Raw genomic sequence first — 13778 nt, 5'->3', positions numbered from 1 at the left:
TCCAAAGGCTTCCCCTGACCCACCCACCCCCACCTTCCTCAGTGACCCTGGGCACTTTGAAGGGCCATCCTGATCTCCGAGAGACATTAGAATAGAGTGGATGTGGACTCAGAGCTGGCTTCAAATGCCACCTGCGTCTCCGAAATCACCTAATGTTATTGAACCTCTGTTTCCTCATCTTTATTTTTTTAATTTCTTTTTTTTTTTTACATTTATTTATTTTTGAGAAACAGAGTGAGACAAAGCGTGAGCGGGGGAGGGGCAGAGAGAGAAGAGACACCGAATCTGAAGCAGGCTCCAGGCTCTGAGCAAGCGGTCAGCACAGAGCCTGATGCGGGGCTCGAACCCACGAACTGGGAGATCGTGACCTGAGCCGAAGTCGGATGCTCAACCGACTGAGCCACCCAGGTGCCCCTCCTCATCTTTAAAACAGAGATTATATTTCCTACTCCCAAGGTCAAGGTGAGGATTCAGTAAGAATGTAAAGCCCCTAACCCAGTGCCCAGCACGTAGTCACTGTCCGGGACCTGTGAAGCCAGATAGCTGCAGAGACTGGGCTGTCGAATGAAGATGGGGGTGGCCCTGGACAGTGTGGCCCCAGATTCCTGGAATGACCCCGGCCAGGACTCCAGGACAGCCTCCCAGCAGCCCCACGGCTCAGGGGCATTCCTGTCCACCCTTCCTGTCACCAGCCAGTCCCTCCGCTCACCTCCTCCATCAGGGCCTGGTCAAAGCTGCCTGCCTGCAGCCACTCAGCACTTGAAAATGTCCTTAATTGCTTCACCAGAGTGGGGAGTCACCCTGCAGGCAGATAATTAAAAAGTTCAGAGCTTGATTAATTGGGAGGAAATTGGAGGAATGGGGCTGCCTGCGGGGCGTGCAGGAGCTCTCAGCCCCTGCGTGGGGAGGGCACGCAGGGAGGCGGCCAGAGCCGGGACCTGTGGCCCTCACATAGGATCCAGGGCCTGGACAGGCCAGGCGTGAAACCTGCCTTTGCAGGATGTGGGGTTCAGGGCGTGGCTCCCCAGGAGACTGTGAGCTCCACTCCTACTCCACACATACACACAAATACAACTAGGGCAGGGAGGTCAAAAGACACATGACAGTGGTCATGGAAGTTCTGATTACTCTGGCTTTGGGGCTGTGGGACCTACAGGCCTTCTAGCCTGTTGTTCAGTGAGGTGTCCAGAGGGCCTGCTCTGTGCCAGGCAGTGAGCAGCGCAGGCACGGTGTGGCTGCCTCATGATGCTCACAGTTGGGCAGGTGGAAAGGTGGGAGGTAGAGACAGGTATTAACCAAGTGCCAAGAAGCAGGAAGGTGGGATGGCTTGAGACCCCATCCCTGGGGCACAGGAAAGAGCTCTGGGGGCTCTGACATGGTCTGGAGAGCTCTGGAGGCCTAGAACAAAGTCTCCAGTCCGCCCACCAGTTGAGTGACCTTGAGCATAAGATTCCGTATTTCTGAACCTCAGTCAGTCAGCCAATACACACTTCCTGAGGCCTTCTGTCCGTCACCTCTCGGCCACTGGTGCTGGGGGGTTCCAGACATTGTGGGTGCCTGCTGCCACCAGGCACAGGGCCAAGTGCAGGAGGCAGACACTTACAACCATTTAATCATGCAGCAGCAGAGGCAAAGTGACAGTGCTTCAGGAGCATGGGAGAGAGGCCCCAAACCCAGGCCTGGTCCGGGATGGTATCCTAGAAGAAGGCCAGAAGGTGATTTGGGTGGAGCCGAGCTGGAAGGATAGAAAGGAGTTAGCCAGGCTGGTGCTGGGGCAGAGGGAACGGCCTGAGCAAAGGCCCAGAAGGAGGACAGAACACAGCTGGTGGGGGAGCTGGAAGCCGCTGGCTGCAACTGGGGCCCAGGGTGCGGCTAAGAGGTGCCAGGAGCTCTGGCTGGCAAGGTGGACCATGGAGGGGAGGCCAAAGCAGGCTGGGCTCGCCACAGGCACAGGGATGCATTGAAGGGTCTCGAGCAGAGGAGGGACGCCACAGATGGCCCGTGTGGAAGCTGGCTTGGGGAGGCCCTGGGATCCCCCCCCTCAGGGAAAGAGGAGGACGTGTTAACACAGTTCCTGCCGCTGCCTTCTGACTTCTGTCGTCCTGCCAGCTGCTGGCAGGGATCCACAGATCCCAGGTCCCGGCAGGGGCAGGCGGGGGTAGCCTGGGCATGTGGGGGGAGTTGGGGTGGGGGGGCGGCGGAGGCAGGATGACTGACATCCCCTGGGTGGTCCCAGTAGGAGCTACCACAGCAGGGGAATGAGCCTGAGGCGCTCCCTGGACTTAACCTGGCCAGGCAGGGCCCCCCTTCTCAGGGGAGGAGACAGGGAGAAAGGTAGAAGATGTGGGGGGCACCCTTCGTCAAGCTGGAACACTGAGAGCCTCAGAGACAGGAGTTAGGAAGAACTGTGGGTCACAGCCTCTGACTGACTTTGGACGAGGCATTCCTCTCTGTGAGCCTCAGTTTCCTTATCTCTAAAATGGAGACAACACCTCCTACTGCACAGGGTGACTGTGCAGACTGAGTGAGGTTAGGAGCTGAGGAAGCTGCTGGCCCAGCACCAGGCAGGTGCCTGGTAGGTACACAGTGGTGGGAAGTCCCTCCTAGCCCAGAAGCTTGCCACCGGCTTCCAGCGTGGCTGTGCCCATGCCACAAAGGATCAGGCACCCTGCCCAGTTCAGTCCAGGGGGACTGATTCCACTGGTTTAACCTCAGTCACAAGAGGAGGAAGCGTGCAAAATGCAAAAGCCACTTTGCATGGGGAAGACCCCCCAAACCCCCCTTGCTCCACCACGGGAATACCGCAAGCTCCACTCAGACATAGTCACAGCACAACGCCCTGAAAATACACAGATCGGTTGATCCACAATTGAAGAACATAGGACCCAGGACTGGGTGCCTGAGCCTGGCCATAGCCGGAGTCCCACACCCGGGAGAGGCCATAGAGGCCAGCCCAGAGTGGGCAGGAAGTGGCCCGGGCTCACAGAGCAAGGGGAGCAGGGAGCCACAGGGGCAGCCTAGCCCAGCCTCCCCTCTCTGGGCCCAGAACTCTCCGCCGCCCACTCAAACTCCTCTCCCCAACCCAAACCCAGAACTTCTTGGAGACCCCAAGGCAGGAAAGTGAGCCGGCTGCCCTTCCAACCTGGCACTGCTGAGCCTGGAGCCCACTCCCTCTGCCCAGAGTGGCCAGCAGTCAGGTCTGGTCAGGGGAAGGTGGGCCCGCCCCCTGCTCAGTCATGGCCTCTTACAGGCAGGGCCTGGGCCTTTGTCTCCGTGTCACGTGCCTGGCACATAACAGGGACTCAATACATGCCTATTGAATCAATTCGTAACTCAGCATCTCTCCGACTGGACACAGACTCCTGAGGGCAGGGACCACCACATCTTTTTTGTCTCTGTACCCCCAAGGCTTGGCACACAGCAAGTGGGGGGCCAAGAATGAACGGAGATAGTAACAGCAGACACTTGTGGAGGGCTCAGTGCGCCCTAGGCAGGCACTGCTGCCCGTGCTTTTTCTAGATTAACTCACGTCCTCTCCCCACCAAATAGAAGGTCGGTGTTATCATTCTCCCCATTATACAGACAAGGGTGCTGAGAGTGAGGTACGTTGTCCCTGGTCACACCGTTAGCCAGAGGCAGGCCTGGGATTCAGCCCGGGCAGCCGGCTCCACGGTCCACACCCAGGTTCCGTTTCATCAGACCTCCTGCTCAGGTGCTCGGGAGCTAGAAGGTGAAGCTGCCTCTGCCCGGACAGAGCCCTCTGCTCTACGGGACCCCCAGGGAGGCGGAGAAGCTCCTTCCCCACCCCCAAGGCCTGGCACACTGGGCCTGATGGAGCGTTTGACTCCACCGTGGCATCGGTCATCTGGGGATTAAACCAGAGTCTCTGGGAAGACAGCAAAGGACCTGCAAGCCTGGCAGGGAGGCTGCAAAGATCACCCAGCGCCAATTAGCGGCCCCGCCGTGCCAGGTCCAGATGGAGCCCTGCCTCGGCCTGACTCAGGGCTCACTCGGTCAATTATCACCTATCCCGGAGCCCAGGGGGCAGGTGGGGAGAAAATCTGTTTCCCTATAATCCTCCCTCCCTCTCCCGGCCAGCTGCCATCCCTGCCTGGGGTTGCCTGGCCAAGGGATCTGGGCGTCTGCAGAAGGCGGGCGCTGACTGGCTGCTTTGGTCCCAAGTCCCCAGGTGTGTGGGGCCAGTCTTCGCCTCTGTCTTGCTGAGTGACCCAGCAAGCCCTGTCCCCTCTTAGGCCTGACGACAGGGTCTCCAGTAATGACGTTCAAGCCGTGCGATAATTTCTACGTCCAGGAATACCTGAGCGCAAGGTTTTTGGAATCCCACAGACCTGGGGTCAAACCTCAGCTCTGTCATTTAGCAGCTATGTGACCTCGGCATCGCCATTTCACCTTCCCCCTTGCCAAGCCTCAGTTTCCTCGTGCGTAAAAGGGCGGGGGGGGGGGGGGGGGGGGGGAGGGGGGGGTGATAATGGTACCACTTCGGTGGGTGGTCAGGTGGATTTAATGAGAGATTCCGTGCCAATCACTTGCACCGGCCTCAGCACCTGGAAAGCACATGATAAATGAGAATTATTACCACCCTTGCACTCTGGGTGAGTAATAATAGCTAACATGTATATGCTACAGAACTTGCTGTGTGTTCTGTGTGGATATTAGCCCACCAAACCCACAGCCCCTGCTGTTGAGCCCCCCACCGTCCACTCGGGGAGACAGACCTGCCCTCAGCTAGCAAACTGAGCTGACTGAGCACCAATTATGTGCCAGACCTGGCCCTGGGGATGTGGAGACTGAAGACCCAGCCCCTCCCCCAACCAGGGTCCATCCACCGGGGAGCAGCACACAGATAAGTGGCGGAGGGGTGAGGTCCGTGGTAGGATGGAGCTGGCTGGTACCAGCCTGGCTTTCAAGAGCCAGCCATGCACATTTCTTCCCAACTCCACGTTCAGTCATCTCAGACTGGTAGCTTGAAATCTGTCCTAGTGGGAGCTTTGCCACCGAAATTGACAAAGGTGACCAATCAGGGCTTCCCGCCCCCCTTCCCCGCCCCAGAGGGCCATTGAGCAGGACACCACTGCCCAGAGAGTGTGTCTGATGTGCCACAGTAGGGGTCTGAGGTGTCTGCTGTAGAGAGTGGAGGCCGGCCTCCCAGAGGCGTCCATCTCAGAACCCCATCCCTGATGGGCAGAAGGACATTCAAGCAAAGGGGCCCTTGCACGTGCAGCCAGGGCATCTAGGGAACAGCAAACAGGCGAGAGAGGTGACCAGATGGGGCCAGAGAAGTGTACCAGAGGGTCAGGTTACCAGAGACCGAGGACGTTTCTGGGACACGGGACTTCCAGTTTGAAAAGCAGGATGAGTTGTCACCATAAGTGGACAGCCCCCTGGGATGACCCACGGGGACAGAAGATGGGAAGTGGAGTGGGATCTGAGCAGCCACGGAGCCAGATGAAATTGACATGGTGACGGTGGCACCGAGCCTGGCATTTGCTTGGCCAAGTATTTTCTCATGGCACCCTGTAAGGGGCATATTCGTTTATGCGACAAGTACATGTATTGAGCAGCTACTATGCTCCCACCACTTTGCCAGGAGTTAGGGAACCAACGAGAGAGCCAGACAAACCTAGTTCCTCTTCCCCTCTGCAGGCACTTCCCAGGCAGGGAAAAGACATCACACATGTTTATAAGCTGTTTTCTAATATAATTACAATTCGAGATGAGTGTCAACAAAGGAAACAGACTGAGACAGAGTGTAATGAGAGGATCACTCTGGCCAGGGTGGTCAGGGAGGGCCTCTCTGGGAAGTGACATTAAAGCTGGGGCCTGAGAGGCGCCTGGGTGGCTCAGTCGGTTAAGCATCCAACTACACCTCAGGTCATGAACTCATAGTTGGTGAGTTCAAGCCCCATGTCAGGCTCTGTGCTGACAGCTCAGAGCCTGGAGCCTGCTTTGGATTCTGTGTCTCCCTGTTCCTCCCCCACTTGCGCGCTCTCTCTCTCTCTCTCTCTCTCTCAAAAATAAATAAAGATTTTTTAAAAATTTAAAAAAAAAAGAAAGCTGGGGCCTGAAAGAAGAAGCAGGTCAACCATAGGAAGCAGAGACAGTGCTCCAGGCAGAGAGACAGCACGGCCAAAGGCCCTGAGGCAGGGGCACTCTTGCCAACCGAGGGCTGGAGTGCAATTGAGTGAGAGAAGTGTCCAGAAATGCCAGGAAGACCACAGAGCCAGCCCGGCGGGCTTCTCGGACCAGGGCTGGGTGTGGGGTAGTTCTCAGTGCCACAGGGAGCCACCTGTGAGTTTAAAATAAGCAGAGTGTGGTGGGTCCGATTCATTCAGATCTCTCCCGTGAGTGTGGGGGATTAGAGGGGAGGCAGAAGTGGGTCAGGGAGAGCCACGCAGAGACTCTGACTGCATCCATACCTTGCACGTATCATCGGCCCCCTTTCCGGAGGAGGGGACTGAGTCTCAGAGAAGGCACCTGTCAGAGGCACGGCCTCCAGGTCCGTTTTCTTCCCAGTTCTGTGCGTGAAACCCGGATGTTGGCAGGACTGAATGCCTTCCCAGCTGAGAAGCTAGGAGTAGCACGTCCCCTAGGGCACTGGGCACTGAGGGCGGGCCGCGGTTCCTGACCTCTCTGTGGGCAAAGAGTTGGCGGACCAGAGCTGAGGGCCTCCCCCCGCTCACACAGTATACCTGGTATCAGAATCTGCCTCTGCTGCTGAAGAGCCAGGTGTGTCTGCCCCTCTTTGGGCCTCAGTTTCCCCCAACGTCGGATAAGGGGGTTGCACTGGACGCTCTTGCAGCTTTATCACTACCCGTCACCTGCTAGGCACCCGGCATCAGACTGGGAATTCACAGTCCAGCCAGGCACTTACAGATTCATGACTAAGTAAGCAAAACAGGCACCTCTGGGACACCCGGGTGGCTCCGTCGGTTAAGCCTCTGACTCTTGGTTTCAGCTCAGGTCGTGATCTCACAGTTCATGAGCCCGAGCCCTGCATCACACACTCTGTGCTGATGGTGCGGAGCCTGCTAGGGATTCTCTTTCTCCCTTTCTCTTTGCCGCTCACACGCCCACACCACACACCCTCTCGCTCTCAAAATAAATAAATAAACATTAAAAAAAAAGAGAGAGAGAGAAAGAAGCCTTCCCTCCAGGAAAGGCTTCCTGGAAGAGGGGTTACCTAAGCCAGGTCTTAAAGGGGTGTAGGAGTTTGATGACAAGGGGAAGGCATTGCAGGGAATGAGGGCAGGGTGCACAGAGGCCGGAGGTATGGAGGCAGGCCTGGGGCAGGCACCACATGTAGCGGACTGTGCGGAACAGCACAAAGCTCAGGGTGGTGGGCACTGAGAGGCAGGCAGGTGCCAGCCCTGGGGACCTGGGGGCCCTGAGCAGTTTGGGGAGCTGTTGTGGATTTTTTTTTTTTAATAGCAGTTTTATTGTGACGTGAGGCACATACCATAGAATTCAGCTAAATTGTACAATTCAGTGATTTTTGGTGTATTCATAGAATTGTGCAACTGTCACTGCAGTCAATTTTAGAACATGTTCATCACCTCAGAAAGAAACCCTCTTGCCCATTAGCGGTCAATCTCCATTCTCTGCTCTCCCCTGTCCCTGGCAACCACTAAGCTACTTCTGTCTCTAGAGATCGCTGTTCTGGACACTTTTAGATAAAGGGAAGCATACAATATGTAGCCTTTTGTGACTGGCTTCTTTCACTAAGCACAGTGTTTTCAGGGTTCATCCACGTTGTAGCACGTATCAGTGTTTTATTCCTTTTTACGGCCAAATAATATTCCATTGTGTGCCATTGTGGATTTTTTAAGTGGCACAAAAAGGTTTGTACTTTAGAAAGCTGGCTCTGGAGGGTGGGCAGGAGGAGGCCAGATGGCCATGAGAGGCTAAGGAGTAGGTAAGAAGAGCTTTCTGGATGCCCGCATGGGTGGAACAGTAGGAGGGAAGAGCCAGGACGGGGCACTGCTGAGTGGGGGGAAGACCTGATAATTGGCCGCAGGGGGTGAGGGGAGGGAGGAGGCATCCAGGGTTCCGGGGGACTGGGTGGAGAGTGACGTCACCTTGCAAGACGAAAGAGTGGGTTTTGTGAAGCACGGTGCCGAGAGATACAGAAACCATAGCCGCCCAGTGAGAAGGCGGAGGGGTGTCCAGCCGGACACCTAAAAGAGGGAAGGCTTCTGAAGGAGGCAGCCTGGGGAGTCTGAGATGGGGCCAGGATGTGGTGACTGGGAAGGACAGCCAGGAAGGTGGCCCAGATGGAGGGGCTGGCACGGCACAGAGGAGACTGTGGGCAGCCACTCACCAGCCAGGCCCCGGGAATTACCAGCAGATGGGAGAGATGTGCTAAGCTGGGCCGGCTCTTGCCCGAAAGGGAGCCAGGAGGGTCCTGATCTTGGGATCAAAACCTTTTGGCATCTATTAGGATGGTCCTAGACCCCCCCCCCTTCACAGGAGCCCTGTACCCCCACTTTACAGCAGAGGAAACTGAGGCTCAGAGAGATCAATCACTTAACGGGGGCCAGAGGTGACCGGATAGTGCCAAGATGGCCCTCTTTATCCAGACAGCAGGGAAACTCTGGTGCCTGAGAGGAAAGTAAGAAGGAAGGAGGGCAGGAGGACTCAGGACCCCAAAGCCAGTGCAGTCAAGTGGAGAGAGCTCTGGGCACCCACCCAGGAGCTGCCAATCCCTGCCCAGCACTCACAGACTTTTGACAACAATGCAAGTTGCATAAGGGCAGTGTAGTGTGGTGGTTAGGGAAGCCTCTAGAGTCAGACCACCAAGATTGAATCTCAACTGTGCCACGGTAAGCTCACATCCTAGCAAATTACTCCACCTCTGTGCCTTCATGCCTCCATCTGAAAATGCAGGTGATAACACTCCCTCCATCACAGGGCTGGGTAAGGACTGGATGAGTTACTATGGGTTAAGTACTTAGAACAGTGCCAGTATTTAGTAAGTACTCAGTAAGGGCTGCCTGGGTGGCTCAGTCAGCTAAGCATCCAACTCTTGATTTCAGCTCAGGTCCTGATCTTGTGGTTTGTGGGATCGAGCCCCCCACATCAGGCACTGTGCTGAGAGCACAGAGCCTGCTTAGGATTCTCTCTCCCTTTCTCTTTCCCTCTCTCTCTGCCCCCCCCACCCCCACCCTGGCTTGCTCTCTCTCTCTCTCTCTCTCTCTCAAAATAAATAAACATTTTCAAAAACTATCGGTAAATGTTGGCTGTTTCGTACTTACACTCTGAAGGCCTGGTATCCCCAGCTGTACAGCAGAAGCCCTAAAAACTCCCCAGAGCACTCAGTGCCATCCTCCTTGGTGTCACTGTGGCCTGAATGGTTATGTCAAAGTCCTGACTTGGCCCTTGCCTGGCAGTTTCTTAAGGACTGGACTGGAGCTGGCTCTTCAGGATCCCCACAGGGCCTGGTCCAGGTGACATCAGCCAGTGTAGCTGTCTGTTAAGTCGGTTGCCACCTTCTGGAAGCCCCCTCCAAATGGCAGGTAAACTAGGACCCCAGGGGGAGGGTGCTGCTTCCTAGTGTCCCAGGGGGACTTGTGTGTGGCTTATTTACTGCACGCTTGTGTCATCCAGCAAAGCCCTGAGATTGTAACCACAACCTTTCCCCGCCCCCATGCCAGACACTGGCCATCGCATGGAGTCCACTTGATGGGGTAGATGTTCTCTCAGCAATGAGAAAACTTCAGCTCAGAGAAGGTGAACTGCTTGTCTGAGGTCACCCAGCAGATTGGTATTTGAACCAGATACCGTTCAATAATGCCAGGAATTATTCCGGGCATTTTTGCCTAAATTAACCGGCGTGATCCTCACAGCAATTATAGAACATAGATGCTGTTGTCCCCATTTTGCAGGAAGGAAATAGCTTAAGCGACTGGCCCGAGGTCATACTGCTGGGGATTGGCCAAGCAGCCTGCACACCAGCCACCGTTCTCCACTGCCTTCCTGCTCGCACGATCCCCAAAGCCCAAGCTCTTCCCGCTTAGGCAAGGCAACTTCAAGCGGTGTTAATGGAGCGTCTGCTGAGTGCTGGGTTCTGTGCTGGGCACAGAGGAAGGAGCCGTGAATCAGACAGGGCTCCGATCCTGAGGGAGCCAAGAGCACGGCCAGGGGACCCCTTGATGAATAATTATGGCAGGGGAGTAAAGCTTTCCGATCTCAAGTAACAGAAGCCCCAAAGAGGGTGGGGTCTCCGAGGCTGGAGCCGGTTGAAGACTTGAGAGGAGGGCAGTTTGCTAAGATGGGAACTTGGAGGATAAGCTTGGAGACTGGGGCTGGAAAAATAATTGAGGGAAATTTATGTTAGCCATTTACATATGAGGAAAGTGATGCTCTGAGAGGCAGAGATGGCTTGCCAAAGGTCACACAGCACACAGGCATGGAATGTGAGCGTCCCTGGCCCGGGGACAGTGTAGCCGCATTTCATTCCAAGGAGGAACTTGCCTGTTGCAAAGCTCTTCCCCATCCGCCTTCTCAGTTACCCCTTCCATGATCCTCCCTCCCAAGATCACAGCAGAGGTGGGATTATGAACCCCAGTAAGCAGGAGAAGAAACAGGCCAGGAAAGGGACAGGGCCTGGACCCCAGGCCTCCCGATTCCCAGCCCAGGGCTAGGAGGAAGAGGGTAGGGTGGATTTGCACACTGGTCCACATAGGACTGGTCATTTCTTGTAGAATCTGAGCCCTGAGCTGCAGGGCCTGAACCCAGATCCTGAGCAGTCCCCCCAGAGCAGGGAAGAAGGCAGAAGCCTCTGGAAGAGCCCTCTTAGGTGAACATGCCCATCAAGTGCAAACACTTCCCTCCTCAGGCTGTCCCTGGTATTGCAGGCTCCGTTTAGCGAAATAAGTTGATCAAACACCTGCTGCACTAACAGCTAGTACTCATTGGGCACCCACACTGTGCAAGGCCTCTTGCCATGTACCTTACACACTATGCCAGATTCAGAAATAGGTCTTAGGATCATGATTTTACAAATAAGGAAACTGAGTCTCAGAATGTGTAAGCCGCTTGTCTATGGCCACACAGCTAGTAAAAGGCCCATCTGGGACTCAAACCCAGTCCTGTCCACTTCCAAAGTCAATGTTCTTTCCTGCTATACCCACATCATCTTTCTACGTGCCCCGCACTTTGCTACTGTAATGTAATCATCCTCAATCATCTGGAAGCCAGGAATCTAGTTACAAGAATCAGGGTTCAGCCAGACATTAGTGAGCAAGACTGGGCCATGGGCGCTTCCCCAGACCCCTTCAGGGTCTTCGGAATAAGTCAGGATTGACCCTGGAAGCTGTGGCTCAGCCAACCTGGAGTATTTGAAGAAGGATTGCTAGGGGCCCCAGCTGAACCCATAGACAGCTTCAGAGACAAGACGCCAGGTAGCCTGGAACCTTCTGGGCACAGAAGGGACTGCCAGGTTGGAGCCTGGAGGCCCCCAGGAGCTTTAGGAGATGGGCTTCCCAACAACTGCACTTCGCGGCCCCTCCTTGATGCCGTGTGGCGTCTACGAGAAACTGCAGGGTCTCTCCATGCCTTGTGACCTCTGAGCCCTCCTCTGGTTTCTCCAGCAATTCTCCTTGTCTTCTGTCCCAGGTTGCCCATCTGGAACCTTCAAGGCCAACCAAGGGGACGAGGCCTGCACCCACTGCCCCATCAACAGCCGGACCACTTCCGAAGGGGCGACCAACTGCGTCTGCCGCAACGGCTACTACAGAGCAGACCTGGACCCCCTGGACATGCCCTGCACAAGTACGTTCGGGGCCTCTCGGGAGCAATGCCTGACCGAGTCCCGAGGCCACGTGCAGAAAGCTCAGAGCAAGGGCTGGACAGCCGTCGGGCTGCAGCCAGCCTTTCCCGAGAGGGGAGCAGCCAATCACCTGATGGGAGGGGAAATGAAAAGCTGTTTGGAAAAGGACCATCCTGGGGTGGTTGGATTGCCAACAAGCAGCTACCAGGGAGCTGGCATCTGGCTCCTTACCTCCTCCTGCCAGTCACATGGAGGATAAAGTCAAGGTCTCGATTCACAAAGGGACAGTAAATGGGAGGCTTGGCAGAAGGAGAGCCAACCTGGTGTCTGTGACAGAAGAGGCTGCCCGGTGTTCTAACCTGGTGGCGGCCGCCTGAATCACAGGCCAGCGTTCTCAAAGAAAGGGATGACTACGAGGGCAATCTCCCCACCCCTGGATCAGACAGGAATGGCATTCAGCTGTAGGCGACAAGAGAGAGAGCTGACCCCAGTGACGTAAACCATAAGGATTTATTCTCTCACTTCACAGAACCCCAAAGATAGGTACCCCTGGGACAATTGTGGCAAATCCGCGAAGTTCTCTGGGACCCGGCTCACTCTTCCTGCTCTGCCAATCTCGGCATGTGGCTCCTCTCCTTCGGGTCACTTCCTAGTCCAGCATTGCTGCTGAAGCCCCAGCCATCACACACATTCTAGACGGAGGAAGGAGGAAAGGGACATAGGCACATTTTATAGCTGTGCCCTTTTAAGAAAAGGTCCTACCAAAAAACCTCTGCCGTATCTCAGTGGTCAGCACTTAATCACAGGAGGCTGGGAAATATAGTCTTCTGGCTGGACATATTGCCCCCCCCCCAGATAAAATCGGGATGCTATTAGAAGGAAGAAGGGGAATAGATATCAGGTGGGTGTAATCCCCAACACAAAAAGACTGGTCCTGGTCCCGGTAACAAACACCAAGGAGGTTGGAGTCCAGGGAGAAAGGGTTAAGCATTGTGCAGCAAGATGAGAGTTATATTCTAGAAGCATCTCTCTGATGGGTGGAGGGGAGAAAGGATGCAAGGGAAGCCTTTGGGGGCCTGGGCTGGAGCCAGGGCAGTGGGCAGAGAGCTGTCTCTTGGGGAACGTACCTCCACAGCCCCCCCACTGACCGAAACCTCTCCCCACCCTCAGCCATCCCCTCCGCACCCCAGGCGGTGATCTCCAGTGTCAACGAGACCTCCCTCATGCTAGAGTGGACCCCGCCCCGCGATTCAGGAGGCCGTGAGGATCTCGTCTACAACATCATCTGCAAGAGCTGTGGTTCAGGCCGGGGCGCCTGCACCCGCTGTGGGGACAACGTGCAGTATGCACCCCGCCAGCTGGGCCTGACCGAGCCGCGCATTTACATCAGTGACCTGCTGGCTCACACCCAGTACACCTTCGAGATCCAGGCCGTGAACGGTGTCACCGACCAGAGCCCCTTCTCGCCCCAGTTCGCCTCCGTGAACATCACCACCAACCAGGCAGGTAAGCACTTCAAATGCACGCTCCGGGGGCAGGGCCGCGCCCTGCTGTGCAAACCAGTATCCCGCCAGCCCTCATCAAAGACCCTCTTGCCCCTGTGGAGTGGCTTCTGCTTTTCCAAGGCTGTACTCACCTGGGAGGGTAAGCGTTTACCTGTCCTTTGTCATGGTGTTCGTAATAACCGCTGTCGTTTGGTGAATGTGTGTCGTTGAAGGTAAGTGTGAAGCTGCTATAACAAAAAGGGTTCAGTGGCTCAAAGTTAACACAGAAATTCAGGCTTCTCCCCTGTGAGAGTCCACAGGTGAGCAATCCAGGTTAGTGGGTAGATCGGATCCACTTGGAGACGCGGGGGCCCGGGTTCTTCCGTGTGCGTCAGCGCCCCCCACGCCCCCTGCCTGTGTGCACGACCGACGCTGAGGTGCAGGCCTGTCTGTGCTCCGGCCTGCGGGGAGGGTGGGAGAGAGAGGACGCAGGGCCACAGTAATGT

At 55.8% G+C, this 13778-nt stretch overlaps 1 protein-coding gene across 5 annotated transcripts in view; it reads left to right on the top strand.

Annotated features, from left to right (window-relative positions):
* The window catches only part of EPHB2 (EPH receptor B2), a 189323-nt gene that overhangs the window by 130179 nt on the left and 45366 nt on the right, over positions 1-13778 (top strand). For all 5 annotated transcript variants that reach the window (XM_058718702.1, XM_058718701.1, XM_058718699.1 and 2 more), the window contains exons 4-5: positions 11635-11790; positions 12959-13294. In XM_058718702.1, coding sequence (XP_058574685.1) covers positions 11635-11790; positions 12959-13294 — 492 coding nt within the window. The remainder of the gene's footprint in view (positions 1-11634; positions 11791-12958; positions 13295-13778) is intronic.

The sequence above is a fragment of the Neofelis nebulosa genome, chromosome 2, assembly GCF_028018385.1.
Source record: "Neofelis nebulosa isolate mNeoNeb1 chromosome 2, mNeoNeb1.pri, whole genome shotgun sequence".
Taxonomy (NCBI): domain Eukaryota; kingdom Metazoa; phylum Chordata; class Mammalia; order Carnivora; family Felidae; genus Neofelis; species Neofelis nebulosa.
This window is presented reverse-complemented; position numbering and strand designations above follow the sequence as displayed.